This window comes from Ciconia boyciana, chromosome 2 (genome assembly GCF_034638445.1).
Source record: "Ciconia boyciana chromosome 2, ASM3463844v1, whole genome shotgun sequence".
Classification (NCBI taxonomy): domain Eukaryota; kingdom Metazoa; phylum Chordata; class Aves; order Ciconiiformes; family Ciconiidae; genus Ciconia; species Ciconia boyciana.
In genome coordinates, this window is record NC_132935.1 from 102,975,160 (window position 1) to 102,993,495 (window position 18,336).

Consider the following 18,336-nt stretch of genomic DNA (forward strand, 5'->3'; position numbering starts at 1 on the left):
TTGGTCAGTACAAAAACGTTTCAGTTATCCTACACAGTGATTAACCTGGATAATCTACATTTCCCTGGCTACTTTGCATTGCTAGATGGTACACTGGATAGTACAAAACAGCCTTGAGCAAGAGACTACTAGCCTTTCTACTGGTGTGGATACAAAGCACCACTCAAACTGCTATTAATTGACCAGATTTCCAAGCTTACATACGTAGGTCACAACAACATGGCGGTACACCAACTTCTCAGCCCATATAAAGCTGAGATGAGCAGGAAACAAACTATGCCAGAATGAACGGTCATGTACTGATTCAGGAGGCCTTCTAGACCGCAAAGCTCCTACAAAATTCCCGAAGTATTTAAAGCCACTCTGTTCACCTCCAAGGTAAATTACCCTCCTTTTCAGCCACAGTAAGTGAAATGGAGTTCATATCCCCTGTGCATCTGGGGGAAAGTCTCACCCCATCTAGCTAAGCCCTGGAAAGAAAAATGTTTCACTTGGGATCTGTCATAGTTTTGGGGCATTGGATTAGGGGCCAGATCTTCAGCTGGGATATATCAGACAATGGCATGCCCTTATCTGCCCAGGCACTTAGCCTGTGCAGTGCTCCAAAATACTTGTGTTGATTCTGGATCCCAAGAATAGCTCCTATTTCTTCTCTGAGTTGCATGATGCTATACCCAACATTGCTTACGACACACACAATGATGGGATCAGTAATGTAGGTTTTATTCAAGCAAACTAGATCCTGATGCTCGTTTCTGTCACTGACATAATCCTGCCAATTCCAACCATTTTTGCCTCTCATAATTGGTGTATTTTCCCCAAATTACTTAGACTCATTTAAACCAAAAGGAAGTCTCCAGCCTTCATGGCTGATCAGAAGGGCCTGAGCCTGTGAACAGTGACAGCTGAATAACAAAAAGCAACCCCTCAAAAAATCTTTTTTTTTTCATCATTTTTAATCAAAGGTAAAAGTTGTTAATGTTTCCAGTAAGTCAATTTAGTATGCAGCAACAAGTTTTTAATGAGACTAACATGCTGCATTAAAAGCCTCAGGACTGGCATCTCTTCCCTTCCTCCCAGCCTGCCCACAGACCAGAAAGAGGAGTTACCCTACAGAACAAGGCAGGCATGTTAATCAAGGAAAAGACCAACTTTCAAGTTTCATATCAAACTCAATACAGACCATGAAATCTCCAATGGCATCAACTAAAGCCTCTACAAGTCTTTCTGTTGCTCCAAAATCCACTAAATCTATCTGTAAGCAAGCTGTTAATTAAAATACTCAGAATTACACAACTCAGGTATACAGAACTATATAAAGGAAATTTTATTAATTCACAGGCCCAATTAGAAAAAAGGACACAGCTTATGTTTTAACTGGATGTCTGGCCAGTTCTTCTCTGATTCCTCCTGGTATTAGATTATGAAGACTCGGAAAGAGTATCTGTTTTGTATGTCTTGTTGTGCTAATTATGTTACCAGGATACTAAATACCAAACAATGACATATAAAGTTTAACTATCAGGAGATTAAAGATGTATATCACATTTTTTTAATCTTTGCATTTTGATAGTTTTACTCCCTAAACTATATCTACAGTAGAATTCCTAATTAATTCAGCATCAGAAAATGAGAAATTCCTTACTCAGTCTATGACACCAGCAGTAGAAGAAATCAAACTGGTCAGATATGGAGTAGCAAGAAGGTTTAGTTTTGCATATTGGCACATGAATATGAAGTGGATCTTTATACACAATTCGCTTCCAGACATACAAATGTTTTGTGTACAGTAATTTTGGGTAGCACAAATTGTGTTTGTTTCTTTCTCATTCTTAGGAAAGAATTAGGAAAGAATATCCTGTGAAGATAGACTGTTTTGACATTAAATGGCTCTAATTTGCACATGCTGGGATCATTTCTTTTATCCATTCAGGCACTCTCTTATCCTCACAAAACTATGTCCTGTACAGAGAAAATATCAATGAACCATTTCTAATTGACAGTTAAAAGTTAATCAAGAGTCTGCTCACTGAAAAATGACAAGTTTTTTCTTATGATTAGACATGTACATTATTTGACAGACATGATAAATGCTAAGGTATACCCAGCATAAATATACCAAAATAATTTGTGAAATCAAGACATCATTATAAACTTCCAAAATTCAATTTTTACAAATTAATCCAATCATGTCACTGCCAACAGATGAGCAGTGACTCCACTGTCTAGCAACAAAGATGCACTTAAAGGATGCAGAAGAAACAATTGCCATAAATGGTACTAAGAGAATTTAATTTTAAAATATGGAGGAACAGAGGGAAACAGAGAAATGGCAGCTCCTCAAAATACTTTTATAGCAACATCTCAGATGCTTTTTTGGAAAATTCTGATGGTAAATTCAGATCTACCAAGTCTCAAACATTGTATTTTCCACCTCACATTCCTCTCTCATGGTGCCTGCCTCTTCTGTCAGCATTGGACAACTAGGGAACCTTTCCTGGCCCAGGATCTCACCAAGAACGTAGTGGCCAACTGACCTAGGCTGGTATCTGCCGATTAACTATGTCTGGCCCACAAGACCCCACAGCAGGAGTGGTACTATGCTGATGTGCTGCAGCTGGAGAACACCAGTAGAAGGGACGTTCTGCCAGTCAGTTTCATTCTGCAGTCATACTTCATCACAGGAACAGACACACTCTGTGAAGTTCCCTAGAAAGAAAACGTGCTCTACTCCATATCCTAGCACATATCTGTGTCATCCAGCATGTGACCAATGTGAGGACTGACAGGCACTGGATCAGAAAAAGAAATTTAAAAGTTTCAAAATGTTCAAACACTCATTCAAATCCTTGTAATTACCAAGTGTTTTCACTAGAGAGAGATGTTCTGGGGTTGCATGCAGATACAAATATTCAGGTCATACATGTATGAAAGCTTTGAGGAATCTTTACTAATCCTCTGAAGAATCATTAATAAAAATATTGACTATTCCATTCTATAAATACTCCTCCAAATATGACCACACCTAAACCACCTGATAAAAGAAGAAGCTGCAATTGAAATAGAGTTATGGAACAATAAAATATGTTTATGTAAAACAGTGAAAAAAAGTGATGAATCACTGGAAAAATGTGACCAGGACACATCTACTACATGTGAGGCAACAGAACTGCAGAAGGGTACCCAGGCTGAACACAGGAGGAACATGGAGCTAGAAAGGTAGGACAAGACCTGGTGGGTGGCAGGCAGAGAGTCCCTAGTGCATCCCTTGCACCAGGGCCCCTGACACGAATCCGACAGTCCAAGAGCCATACACAGCCACTTGTAATGCTAAATGACAGCACTCCAGAATGAACCCACCACTCAGAGAAACTGGGTAAAGTCACCGTTCCTCAACCAGCCACACACTTGCCCCAACTAACTCTTAAAACGTCCATTTTCATACTTACTGCCCTACAGCAGTTCCCAATCGATGGGTAATAATGTTATAAATACACTGTAAGTAGGCAAAAGTCATAAAATGTGGACCAGGATGTTTTCATTGCTTAAACATCATAGAAAACAGTGGTGAACCTAAGAAAAGGAGTCTACATCATCCTTATCTCTCTATAGTATAGCGATAACTCTCGATGTGCCTTACGTAGAGTAAGACATAAGCAGAGTTTTCTTAAGTAACTTTATAAATGTTTTTCTAGAATATAAATCCATTAAAAAAAAGCAAGTGGAACACAAAAGACAATTAATCTGGAGCAGCACAAAAAATACTTTTGTCAGAGCTTGCCACACAATCACCTTGTCCTAGAAGCCCAGGAGAAAAAGTGAAGTGCAGACAAAAAAACTCAATGTTTTTACTACCTAAGAACATCTGTCTGCTATCAACCAAGGGCAAATCTATCTGTCTGGTCAGTAAAGCAGCTTAATGCAGGCCTACTATGAACTTCTGATAATAGATGCTGTTTCATACAGATACTATGACCCTCCTTTTTTCTTTCGGTTGCAAGAGACTGGTTCTTCAATATCAAAATACCTCTGCTTTTCTTAGGTGCCTGCAATTCTTTGCTTTTACAATAACACATTGCAAAGTCCATTTACTTCAGTGTGTTTAAAAAACTGTTGGTCATAAGAAGTCAAAGAAGAATGGAGGTTTCAGCTGAACACAATTTTGTGAAACAAAGAGAATTTAAAACAAATAGTTGCCCACAGGATTTGCAAATACAAAAGCTCAGTTAATTCTTCAGCAGCTTACCCAGCCCCAATGACAAGTAAAATTCATCTTTTTGAGTGCACAGGGAGACACCATCTAGATCAGAGATAGTGCCTAGAGAAATATAATTGTCCATACTTCACACATTATAATTGGAAAACAATGTTCAGTACCTTTTACAAACAATTAAGCTTATAATAAACAAATGGTAACTCTTGGTCCACACTTCCTCAAGAGATTAATTGTTAGATTCCTCAAGCACATAATTTAAAATGTATTTGTACTTGCAGATCACCTTCAGTACAAAAGGTACCTCTTGCAAAACAAGAAGCTCAGTTGCCAAAACAAGTGATGGATGGAAACATACCTGAGGAATCATTTGTATCAAAGCTTTAACTTGGGTTAGGATGAAATCTTATTACTACTTTCCCTACCAGTAACATAACCATAAAAAGTTTTGAGACATATTACAGCGTGAGGGCTCTGCCAGAGGATTTAAAACAGCAAGAACCTGGCAGACTGACGCAGAATTTTCCCATGTTTCTGGGACAAATGTCTTCTTTCACCCTTACTGCTGTCCTTGGTTGAAAGAGGGAGAAAGCAGAAATCTGAACCTAGTCTCTACCCTCGCTCTCTCTTCCAAAAGTCTAAACTAAGATGGGGTGTGACAATTCTGGGAGATTAGCTTGTTGCAGAGGCCATCAAATGGGGACTGAAAAATCAGATGTTTCCTAGGACACTTGCTCCAGCCTTCCATGAAGAACAACTACCATAATGCTACAGTGCAAGAGACATGTCATCACTTACCTGCTGAGATAAACAGCAAAATAGAAGGGAAAGAGTATTGCCATGTCAGTAAAATGCTTGAGCCAGATACAAATTTGCTCATACAGGCAGTGTCTCTCTCTTCACCACTGCTGCTCACTGCCTTTAGCTGTGATTTGATCTTTTCTTTCTCCCTCTTCATAACCTACAGCTCACCCTTCTGACCATCATGCACACTCCTAGTCAAGTGAATTTGCAGCACTGTGAAAATCAGCTGAGTGGTGCACTGATCTGATGTTACAGTAGCATGAGAACTAAGGGGCTTTTCCTAAACTGCTGCACTGCTCCTATTGCTAAGGAGAGCAGAGTACAAACAGGCAAGGAAGTGCCCAGTACACATAACAGCGGATGAAGTGAGAAGAGACAGAGATGTGGCTTTCAAATCCCACCAGCTCTAGTAGCATGCAGCATGCATCAAGGTTATCTCAGAAATCAGGGAACTGAAGTCAGGTGTTAATATGAAACTAAACAAATTGCAGACTGATGTTTTGAAGTGAAAAGGATCTTGCAGGCCTTTTCTGTTCTAAACTACCTCCTTTCTTCCACATAGTCATCATTTTTCTCTTGAACTATTCCCTTCATCACATGCATATGTCCAACAGTCTGAGGAAGATTTGCAAAAGCAAAAATGGTATCAAGGCATCTAACTATATTTGAAATCCAGTGACTGTTAAAGTGCCACAACTACCATTGGTATTTCTGCAAAACCAACAGCATCCCATCTCCTTCCTGGCCCTGGGTATGGCACAAAGTCTACTGAAGTCAATGATCACTGAACTACAGACTTGAAGTGACACTTCAAGTGTCCAGTAGGAACTCCTGCTGCTTAGAAACATTTAATAAGTGTTCAGTACCATTTTCATGTACTTTGCTTCTATCATAAATTATATAAACCTGCAATAAGATATCAGAGTGGCTCTCCCTCGTTCATCATCCTATACTGACACTGGTCTATACACAAAACTTCACCCAGAAGAACAGGGCTAGAAGTTCAAGTCTATATCTGGGGTAGATTGATCAATAAAAATACCTATTTTCCATCAGCTGAGCATTTGGCCCATTTATTTCAGTTGTTTGGAGGCCTTAGACTGGTAAACTAGATTTTAAGAAACTAGACACTGGATTAAAGAAATCTATCATTGATATCAGAAATACTAACCGATAATGAGATGATTTCATTGAAGACCGCCTTGAAACCTGATTGACTAAGGTAGAATGACTAAGGGCTTTTACAATAATATTTTCTTTAAATGAACCAAGTCTGATTGATGGTTGGGACTCAAAGACGAAGACTACAGTTATTTGGAAGATTTTAAGAGCATTGTTATTACTGTCATACTTCAATTATTTTTAAAACATTGCTTATTTTTAAAATAAAAGCCCTTGAAATTGAATTGCTATATGCAGTTGATACACTAGAAAAAAGCAGAATAAAGCTTTCTTGCATTGCTCTGCTTATGCACTTTTGGATGCTTACACTACTGATGGGGGACATGTAATACACTCTTTCTACTTCATCCATCTTTCACTGAAGACAGCCCGTGGTGAAATCAGCTACTGATACTATAAAAAGGTATTTGGTGATATAGACCCTCATCTATAAACCTAGCTGTTTAGACAGAAAAAAATGTGTCCTCCCAAACTATCCCAACCCATCTTACAGACAATTACATCTATTTGCATGTTCCACCTCTCATATTAAATAGATGGATAGTGCTTAATGAATTACACAATGTTACATAATTGGCTCATTGCTGTGTTGTAACAACACATCTACATTAAGACCTTCTTGATGAAACCTTCCCCAGAGCTCCTCTTGTCAGTTGTAGAGGACACACAGAGAACACAGGCACTTACTAGCTGTAAACCCTTGTTAGGTCCAAACGTGTCAGGCAAGGCAAGGTGCACCTTACAGGCCAACAGGACCACGGTATTTGAGAAGCTCCAGCTAAAACTGAACCAGGGCATAACAGAGGGAAATAATATTGCTCTCATCAGGGACAGAACCTGTTCCCAAATGTTAAATCAGCACCTTACAAGAATGGACGCTAAAGGATTTCATTAGATGAGTTCCCAGAATACATGAGATGGAGAACTTTCCATAATTTTTTTTTTTTCCTTCCCCAGCCTGGAACACCTTCCTTGCAAAACCAGATTCACAGATTTCAGTAAAGAAAAGAAACCTATTTCTGATGGACTACTTATTCTCTCTTGTCACTCCATGAGAAAAGTGAGAAGAGAGTTTAGTAAGAAATTAATGCTTTATACTTCCCATCTATTCTTCTTCTGAATGTAGGTCACCGTATTTACACTGTATCTTGAGCATGAATTTTTTCTTGTTTATTCTAGTTTGACACACATTTTCTAGTTTTATGGAAATTTAAAGTAATTGAGATGCTGCCTTCAAAGAATAACATTTAATACTCCCAAAAGCAGATGTCAAACATTTGGCAGTTTAACTTAGACAAAAGAAAACCTACAGCTGCATACAAATACACAATGTACAGCTGCTGCATAAGATTTTCTTCCTTTTGCCTCCCTCTCCACTAACCAGAATTGGAAATAGATATTTGTAATTGTTTTACTGGAGAAAAACCTGCACCAAGAAACACTCATCAGGTAGGAAATGCCAAATTAAGTGTGCTTCATAGAACCAGAATTGATACCCTTGTACCTAAGCATGATGATATCATCCTTAATCACCAAACATGAATTTCTCAAATACTGTTTCTGTGCTGCCTTTTTAAAGTTTTCAGATCCTTGATACACGGCACTATGCAGATACAGAAAAACTGTCATCACCACCAGGCCAGTATCAATGTGCTTCCAAAACCTGGTCTAGGGCAAGCCGGCTCTAATAGCTCCAAGATCATCTCCTCCTGTGAGCAACAAGAAGTCCTGCACCAATTCTGAACGCACCACCAGCACTCAGGAGTACTGTGGCACAAGGTCATTGCTGTGACTGCTCCCTCTCAAGGCCACGGCCAGAGCAAGGCCAGCTGCCAGGTGAGAAAGGTGGGAGGCAATCCCCAGAAGCATGGTTGAAGAACAGTCTTTGCTGTCTCCAGGCTCCAGCTAACAGCAGCACTACTGAGGTCATAAGAAAGGGCTGGCGTCCAGACCATTAATGTGGGAGCCCTGGCAAATTATGTCGTGTTCTAAAAACATTTGGGGGGCTGGGGGAGGAGAAGAAGGGAAGGAAGGGAAGGAAGGGAAGAAAAGTAAAAAAGAGGTCGAGCTAATGAAGGAGAGCAGGTTAATACTTCAGTACTAGCACAAAGAGAGCAGGAATTGCCCTGGCAAAGATCAGTCTGAAAACACACACTGATGTTAGCCTGGAGTTGTCTGTGAGGCCACCAGTGAGCTTTTTATTCAACACCTAGCACACTGGTCCTTGACCTGTGAGGAGCCCACAAAGCTGCAGTGAGCCAAATAATAAACCAAGTAATTTTATTAATTTCTTTCCTTCTGCCTCCACCCCAGCCCACCAGAACACTAGAAACTCAGACGTTACCCACAAATTTCTCTGTACATGCATAACTCCATGGTAATCTTCCTACTGAAGTCTTTGAGACAATTCACAAACTACACCTTGCTGTGCTTGCAGGACTGAGCTATAAATTTCTTTCTTTAGCAACGTAGTCATTCACACATACACAGATTTTTTTCTTCTTCTTCTAATGAAACAGGGAGGATTTTATTTCTGAAATTCTATCTAAAATAATGCCTTACAAAAGCAAAACACCTTTGTAGGCTAGCATCGCTACAAGGTACCAGGGAAAACATTATTTTCTTGTTTGCTGATGCAAATCCAACAGAATCAAAGAGAATAAAAATGTAGCAATACTGCTGCCCTCCTGGTCCTAAAACACATCTAGGTTTTTGATTTCTAAGTGAATGCTTGAAAAAAAAGTAAAACCAGAACTTGCTTCCTCAAATCATTTTAACATAAATATGTTTAGGCATTTAAACTTCTCTTACTAGCCTCTTGAAAGTTCATTCCTAGGACTAAATAATTAGGGCATGAAAACATGTTATTCATAAGCCCAGATAAAAATCTGTAGACTACTACTAGGTTTCGTCTCATTTTTATGACTCCTCAAATAAATCAATCACATAAAGTTAAACTCAGCACAGGGAGTGAAGCTCTCCAGAGAGACCATGGAGATTGCAAACGTAAGTCAAATAGGAAGAAAGCAAGCTGAGATACTGGATGATGTATACTGGTTTACTTCAAAGCACTGAGAGATGGCTCAAAGTTTTAATATACAATGAGCACTGACTCCAGAAGAAATAATAGAAGCCTCTCTTACCAAACATGCAACTGTAAGTAAAACACCCACAACTTCTACAACTACTTCTCCAACTGCAGAGAATTTCTATTATATCGAGAATCTAAGGATTTGCAGCAAAATCATCAGCCTTAAAACTAGCCTTAAAGTAGCAAGCCTGTGGTTGTCCTGATAACTGGCAGTATCAGGAGATTCGGTTAAGAGTCTTCCATGAAGACAACTACCTTCTCAGCAAAGGGCATATGGAATTAGTCACTCTGCACACTATTAACGGGAGTCACACATAATAGTGAATGCAAACCACTGCATTTTCAGAGATAATTAGAAGCAAATTCCTCAAGTTCTCTTTTTCTCATCCTGGATATGTAAGAATCATTTTCTTTTTCACCCAGACACTGTTTTAGCATAAAATATGGTGCTATCTACACATTCAGGTGTTCAGAAAAAATGGTGAAGACTGGTCATACATCCAAATGTGGGGTTTTTGGTTCAGAACTATGTTTTATGTGTTGAAGGTTTAGATAAGTGCAATACTGCTATTGTACAAACATTTTACCTCCCCCCAAAATTATAATCTCTTACTTAGATCACAATTAAAAGTGAGATGAATTACTTGATTCTCTGCCTGTGTACCTTGCAACACCACAAGTAACTAGTTTCAGCAACATTCACAAAGTTTGATCAGAGGAGACTCAAGACTGGAATAAGAAAATGCTTGAGGTCAAAAATGGAATTTATGAATAAAAGATATGGGAAAGCTTAGATAGTGGATATGTGAAGGTATGTTGGTCAGTTTTATATACGTCAGTATATATATAACACAGTATAACCCTGCTGCCTCATCAGTGTTTAATTAATTTTTCCTATTTTTTAAAATCATTCTCTTTTTTTTTGTAAAAAAGACCCAAACAACAGGGAGACATGAATGGCTACACAAAAACAACAAAACTATCTCTATAATGTTCTGGTCAATTACATAAATAAATAAATCAGAAAAAAAATGCAATTTAGAGTAAATTTATATGGTACTTGTAGTAGTAAAACAAATCTCTGACTTGAATTTGATTTTCCTGTTGATTGTGCCCATTTGAATGAAAAAAAAACAGGTTACAAAGTTATGATCATTTATAAAATGCAGGTGTCTTATTTCGTAGCCTCTGAATAAGAAGTGTCAGAGTATCACAGCAAATGTCATTAGCACACTAAGGCCTCACTTTTGAGGGTCTTTTAGTACAAGGTGTCCTGCTGTCTGCTACACAAACCATTACGTTGCTGGAAACCTGGCATGAGAGCACAAGGCGAAAGAAATTGAAAAAATAGTGAGCTGATGCTTCTTGTCAGGCAGAAGCTGTAATTCAAATGTTTGTTGGAAATCATTGCTATCTTCATACAGAATAAAACAGTAAAAATAATGCAGAGTCACACATCTCACAAAAATCCACATACAGTGTTTTTTGTAGCTTGCAGTTACCTCCTCAGGCTATAGCATAGCACTGTTCAGGAGAAACAGGTGACTTTGGAGAATTATGGACTAGAACTAGTTAGAAGTTTACAACTGACACTGGCAGTGAGTAGGAAAAGCATCTCAACTAAGAGTGATTTTTTCAAACAAAAATGTCCCTTCTCCAGAGAAAACACCAAACTTTGAAGAGACTCCCAAAAGCCTCATTCCCACCATCTTTTTCTGCATGAAAAAGCTCCCTTAGGTTTATGACCAGATCCAATGATGACAACATGAGATTTTCTTTACTGAAAGTTTTTAACTGAATGCGGCAATTCAGAAAGCTGAGCCAAAGACAATCAGTGCAGCATGCTCAGAGCAATCGGAGTAATAATCACTGAAATAATATGTTCAGAATTCTAGATAATTGTATTATTATTAAATGTAACAAATACATATAAAAAATCAGGCATAAATGCAGGCATGTCACTAACATTAACTGCAGGTTTACTTCTTCACTATTTCAGACATCCTACCTCGTTATTGACTTCAGCAGGTTTTTTCTTTGTTTCTCCGATGTCCAAATAGCTGTGGAAGGCAAACAGTATTGATTATTTACAGAAGCATCTAACTTACACAGTACAAATATTTCTACGCTTTTTTCATACATGAAGCTTTTAAAATTTATCATTCCTCAAAATAACATAAAAAGTAACTAATTCAAGATTTTAATGAAGGACTGTTAATATAAATCTGCAAGCTAGCCCTCTGGGCTAATACAAAACACAGGGGAGAACCAACCATCTACCTTCAACTGACTGGTGATTAGAACAGACCATCAATAACTCCCTTGTCAGAAAGAAGCTCACATACTACTGTGAGGTGGATCAATAAATCTCAGCACAATATCAACTTACCAGAGTTTAAAAGTCATCATCTGCCTCTTAGTTTCTCACAGTAAGTCTCTGATAGATTTAAAGCCTTCCTCCATACCCAAGTTTAACCCAGGGCATCAGCTAAAGTTTAAAAGGATCTACACCACTTGTGTTTCTACAGGATGTGGACACATCGGAACACTGTACATCCTGGTTTCTCGTGGTTGTGATGAACCAATAGCATCTTCACAATTATTTTATGAATAGACAAAATACAAGCCTCAACTAGACAAGAAAAAAAAATACATCTATTTGAACAATACTGCTCTCCATCAGACTACATATTCCCACAAAAACATTGCATTAACACAAAAGTGTTAGTTAAAACACACAGTGATGGATTAGCTGTATGTTGCTTTTCCCAAGAAAGGGAATTAAATAAGCCTTCAAGCATGAGTAACCCATAGACCGACAAACAAGCAACTGTCCAGGTACCCAGACTACGCTAACTCCTTTCCCTTGTCAGCACTCTAAGAGCCATGAGAGCAGTTCTCATGAATACAGCTCTCAGTAGCTGCTAGGACTGCAAGATGTTTCTAGTTCTCAGCGCTGTAGAAAGAGACACCTTTGTGGGCAGTTATAACTCAGTACAGCAGCCCCTTTCAGCACCTTCTGACAAGAGCTAAACATGAGAACAAAAACGGCTGGGGCATCTATTCTATGCCAGAAGCATCTAATCCAACATTAGGTGATCAGCATTTGTTACAGATTCTCCCCATTCCCACTTTCAGTGGGAAACCACAGGTGCTTTCACAGGCTTTTAAGACTAGAAGACCCTATCTGAGAATGTCAGCTATACCTGACGGCAAGCAAAAGTGCAGGCTCACCAGAAGACCTCAGAGCCCATAGTGCATCTGCAGCCCTCCAGTAATGTCATGCTTTGTAGTTAATGACTGGGATAAGATTTGTTTGCCAGAGGAAACTTTTCTGCCTGGCCAAAGTTGAGAATTCATGAGACCTGAATGAAGGTGTAGAAGCAAGAAAGAAAAAAAAGAGAAAGAGAAAGCATCATTCATTCTATGAAGGAATGGCAATCATTTATGAAGGTACCACAGAATGGTCACAAGGATTTCAAGGCTTCAGTGGGCAGGGACAGTAAGACACAGCAAGGCTTCCAGGCAGTGCTTGAAAGTGCATGCCAATACTTTGGAAAAGGTAAATGCAGCAAGGTAGGAGAATGTTTAAAAACAAAGTGCACGAGACTCATGTTTAAAAAAAAAACAAAAACAACTGTTGCAAGCTTCTCCATGTAAAAAGGAACAAGTTCTCTTGAGACCAAAAAAAAGAAGTCTTAAAGCCTACAAGACTGAAAAGAAATAAATGCCTCAGACAAAATACTTCCAACAGCCTATAACAATAGCTGCTGACTGTGGTTCTTGTTTTCTGGGCATCTGTGAATTACTTCGAGGAGAACTAAGAAAAGTGACAAAGAAAAGTGAATATATAGTCAAAGGCTTAAATTCACTATGCAGAAGTCTGGGCATTCAGTTATCAAATTTCAGGGATCTACAAATCTGAAAAGATCTAAATAGGGACAAAGGCTTTTCTTCAGATAAGGGCACCAAAAAAATCCCAGACCGAAAACTTTACAAAAGTATTCCCACTGCTAAGAAAGCAGAAATACTTCCACCCGATGGCTATCCAAGCCAGTGATGAAACAACAGTGTTGTCTAAAGAGACACTGCTGGAGCAAGGACAATCTACCATTAATTAATGAGCACAGATACAAGTAAATGGGCAAAGGAAGGAGGAGGGTAGAGTAGCATGGTGAAAAAAAAGCTAAAAATCAAAACCAGCTCCAGCTTTCAGGAAGAACTCCACAGGAGTGCAGGCCTGAACATGCATTCTCACTCACAACTGCAACAACTACAATATACCAACACATCTCACTGCATATACACCAAAAAAGCTTGTATTCACTTGGCACACCCGTAAATGACAAAACAAGCTGAGAAACTTGATATATTTTATGGAAATTCCCAACATTGGCTAATAATTCTTCCTTTACAGAAAATTTCTACATATTTTGCTAAAAGAAGAATTTTTAAATGCTGATTACTTTATTTTTATTTAAAAAATGAAACATATCAGCAGTTTATATTAACTATATACCCTCAGAAATATCTATGTGAAGATGTTAAGATTCAGGGCTTGGAATGACAGAGGTTCATGTGCTAAAGGTGAGCACAGTTTAGTCTAGAATTCACTGCAGACATGGAAGAAAAAGATTCAGTTCTCAGTATAAGGCATCTGAGAAGAAACAAATGTACTGCTTGAAACGGAGCAATGACACTTTCAGCTTCTGCTTCTCCTTGGATACTCTCTCCTTTCCAATATGCTCCCACACATTGATGCCACAAGCCTCCATTTCAAAGTTCAGCCCTGCATAGTCTATCATAGAAATGAATATGTCTAACAAGCATCACTGCAAAAAAATTGTAAAAAATGTACAAACTCCTTGCTGCTATCAGACCAGACTCAGATCCTTTAGGGCAGATGCTTCGGTCTCCCACAGCTGCAACTGCTTTATCTTTGCCTGTGATGCATACACAAACATATGCTCTTTTCTTTAATTCCTTCAATTCCTTCCAGAAAACTGTCCCTTTCAATTAACCCCTCCTCTCCTCTGACCTTTCTGGCTAAGAAGGTCTCCCTAATTATCATTCTGTCTACAACCCAGTCAAGAACAAGACCAACATTAAGCCCTTCAGCCTGTCTTAAATAATGCTTGTAAAAGCACTGCCAATATTTACAGCACTATATAAATAAATACTAATAGTGAAGAACTCCAACTCTGAAAGCAGAAATGGAAAAGATCTCAAGTCATCCCGTTTATCCTCCCTACGGCACACGACTATGACATACTACCAAGAGACAGATAAAATGGCCTGCTTTTACCGAGTCCTTTAGGTTAGCTTTTCTTAAAGCATTCTCTTCGTTGACCTTAAATACTTAGGTATCTTGTTGCATGTTGCACCCATAAAAGTCTGAAAAGCTCTTACCATAAAACTCTGACCGTGAAACACAAAATGACAAAAATAAATGCTTTTTCACACCCAAAATAAATCCAGAGTGCCCAATTCTCTACACAGTGCATGCTAATGCCAAACACTTGCTTACTTTTAGCCTGTCTGTTGAACATAAAACACATTTAGGGAGGTGAAACATGACGTGCTGACAACTAAGAATTTTAAGCCATCCACTGAATCTCAAGATTTAATACCAAAAAGATATAGTAGATCTTTCTTGAGAGTTGAGCACTACATTTGACATGGAAGAGAGTACAGAGGGAAAGGGGCTTATATTTAGCCTGTCATACAACTTTCTCGCTAGCTTTGCCACTGAAGCACAAGAAGCTTCAATAAATCTTCAGAAGCAGACAGTGACAAAAATGGTAAGAGTGCTCATAGAGATCCTGTTCATTACACAGAGAGTTTCATCCTGAAACATAATGAGCTCTCCTGAAAAATCTAGTGTCCTCAACTCTACACGACCAAGATGAGTGAGGTCCTGTAAAGCTGGTAGTTTAGCATATAAATTCCCAACCACCTCCAGAAAAGGATTGTTAATTTTGAGGTTGTTTTTTTTTTAATTCAACTGTCGGAAAAATGCCTATCAAGACTGAACAAAACATATAATTAGGCAATTGAGACCATGAAATTACTGCCAGAATTAAGAACCATTACTGATCACATGCAGAGCCACTTGGGAAACACACCTGAAAGCCCAGATCTCCTCCACAATATTCTCCCAGTCACTCACTAGAAAACAGAGAAACTGTTAGCATAATTCTTGGTGTGTAGGCAGGGAAAAGAAAGTGAACAGTCATCTTTTAAATAACAGGAGGGACTCAGCTATTCCGGTCATAAAAAGGCTATATACCTACCCAAAATGAACAGAAGTGATGGAGAGGTGGATAGCTGGGTACACTCTTTTAGACTTTTTAAAAATAAGCAAGAAAGGAAGTGTTGGGAATGAAATTCCCAGGCTCACCAACTTCACAGCAGGACTGTCAACACTCCACCTTTCTACAGCTTTCTCCCCGTTACCACTGAGCACAAATACTGACACTCACCCCTCAGTTAAGCACACACATCACAACAACATGTGATTGCCACATGTCCTTCGGGTTAAAGGGCTGTTTCTCCTTTTCTACCATCATGCCAAAGAGATGGCACTATGCGACTGATGGTAACAGCAGCCTTTCTGTGGCTTGCCTTTAAAGCTCTTTTGTAGTTTTATCTGTTAAAAGTACCTGTCTTTTTGCCTTGGGTGACAGCCTTTAAGTCCTCTTTGCGCAATGCCTAATAAAAGGGGTGGGGTGGGGTGTCCTCTGAAGTATTACCACAGTGCCAAACCTCAAGTGCTGATATTCAAGTTCCCTATAAATCTTACGTTACTTCTTAGCCACTCACTTGAGTTTCTTGAAGGCTTCCCTGCCACCAGCCACATACTGCTCTCCGCTCTGAAGCTCCTCCAGCTGCCGGACACGATGCCCACCCCGGGGGGTATAGATGTTACGCACAGCTCCAAAGGGTGCCTTCACCCTGCCTGTCACCTCTTTCAGGAATACCTCGAAGTTGGACACTTTCTTCTCATTGATGACAATACGGCGCCCCGGGAAGAAAGGGTCCCCGTTGCGATACACCAGCACGCTCTTCACCATCGGCTGCGAGAGCCATGACCCCTTAGCGCCAGGACTAGTCATGCTCGGTGGTTTCGGACCTCCCGTGCAGCCCAAGCCACCCCGATGCGCTGCCTGCACCTGTTTACTCGGGAGAGGGTTCCTGGCTGAGCACCCCTCTCACCTCCGCCCTGACAACTCCCTGCCAGGGGTGAAGCGCCCACACCCACGCCGGGGCCTGGGCACCAGGGCCCACCTCCAGGGAGGCAGAGGAGGGAGCCCGGCGCCGCGGGGAGGGATTACAGCCTCCGCGGGGCTTGCGGCACAGCTCTGCTCAGCCTTTCAAGAGCGGCTCCTCCTAGGCAACCAGCTCTTGCTGCTCCCTGGCGCCTGGGGACGTTAACGCGGATTACGCTAACCCGGGCAAAAAAAACATTGCATGGAAGTAGATCCGACACAGCAGGAAAAGGGACTGCAGGGGACCCATGGCCTCCCAGGGTCTTTATCCTCCGGCTTTGCCATCATGGAAAGCGCCTTGCCGCTACCACTCTGGTTTCCTCGGGAAACTATCCCGCGTGTGCTCGTCGTCGCCCCTGCCAGCCAGGCGAGAGCCTGACAGGAGCGTGACAGACCCAGAGGCACCGGCCGCGCCAGGGGCAGGACAGTGCGGAGGACAGCGCAGGGGTCAGCACAAAACACGGCTGAATTCTTCACCAGGCGATGGCTGGGGGAAGGAGGACGAGGAGGCATCGTGCCCAGAGGCAGGGAGAGGGAACCGGACCAAGAGCCCCGCACCTGAGTGAGCGAGGGAAGTCCCCGCCTGCCTCCTCCTCCCCGGCGGCCGAGGCGCTGCCGACCGCCGCCTCTCCCCTGCAGCACGCCGGGGCTCCCCGCCCCAAGGAAAGGGCCGGCCGGCTGAGCTGCCCTGAGGGGGAAGCGGCAGCGGCGGCGGGGAAACGTTGAGCCGGCTCGGCGCTCCCAACAGCGAGCACGGGCGGCGGGGCGGGGAGAAGGCAGCGGCCGGGCCGGGGCGGGCAGGGCGAGGCGGAGCTGCCGTGACATGGCGGCTCCGCGCGAGACGGGCTGCCGGCGAGCGGCCCTTGCCCGCCGGTAAGGGTCCCCCGCGCCGCCGCGGAGGGGCCGCCCTTCACACGCGTGTCGGTGAGTACAGGATTAACCACCCGCGAGTCTGTCCCCTGACGGGCTCTGGCCCCGCCGTAAAGGGCCGGGACTTTGAGGCCGTGGCAGGCTGCGGCCTGTGCTGCGTTTGGCCCCGCCCGGGCGGGCGGAGGAGAAGGGTGGCTGCAAAACACGTATTTCATTCACATCTGGCCAGCTCTTCTTAGGATTTATTACTAAAGGGGTCATCTTTTCCCCTTGTAAGAATAAAACGGACTTTTACTAGACCTTCCAGATCAAGGTCAGGAAAATGTTAGGCAGCTGGCCCCGCGTGGAGGCAAGGGCAGGCCACAGCCGTCACCAAAAGGGAGTTTCTACAACATGAGTGACTGTCTCAGGCTCCCTGTCCTGCCCTGCCTTCTTTTCCGTATTCCTTTGCTGATTCTGATACATGCTTTCTCCACTGGAGATTTAGTTATTCGGTGCCTGATTTTGCCTTTGGTTCATTATTGACATCTAACAGTTACCACTTGTGTGTGCAGGATGGCCCATCACAAAGCAAGCAAATGACTGAAAAATCATACCTACTAGTATTTGTTCTTACTTTCCTTCTTGTCAGTTATTAAAAATCCCACCTGAAAACTGGATCTTTGCTCCAGGTTGCCTGTTGCCATTTGCTGTTTACATTTGCTGCAAATCAGAAATAAAGCTGGGCCGTGATCTTGCAGGGAAAACAAATTATCGGTAGGGTTGAAATTAGGCTCTTGGACTACACAAATGAATTGCATATATGTATGGGCAATTGATTTTTTTTTTAATGTGCCTAACAACATGATGCCCTCAATGTCTTTTTGAGATGATTTGTAAATGTTATGGATACTGCTGGGTGCTTTCCC

At 41.3% G+C, this 18,336-nt stretch overlaps 1 protein-coding gene across 1 annotated transcript in view; it reads right to left on the reverse strand.

Annotated features, from left to right (window-relative positions):
* The window catches only part of DCDC2 (doublecortin domain containing 2), a 70,386-nt gene extending 53,893 nt beyond the window's left edge, over window positions 1-16,493 (reverse strand). The window contains exons 1-2 of the mRNA XM_072853387.1: window positions 16,113-16,493; window positions 11,299-11,350 (exon numbers count right to left, since the gene is read on the reverse strand). Coding sequence (XP_072709488.1) covers window positions 11,299-11,350; window positions 16,113-16,405 — 345 coding nt within the window. The 5' untranslated portion in view covers window positions 16,406-16,493. The remainder of the gene's footprint in view (window positions 1-11,298; window positions 11,351-16,112) is intronic.
* Window positions 16,494-18,336: the final 1,843 nt, after the last annotated feature.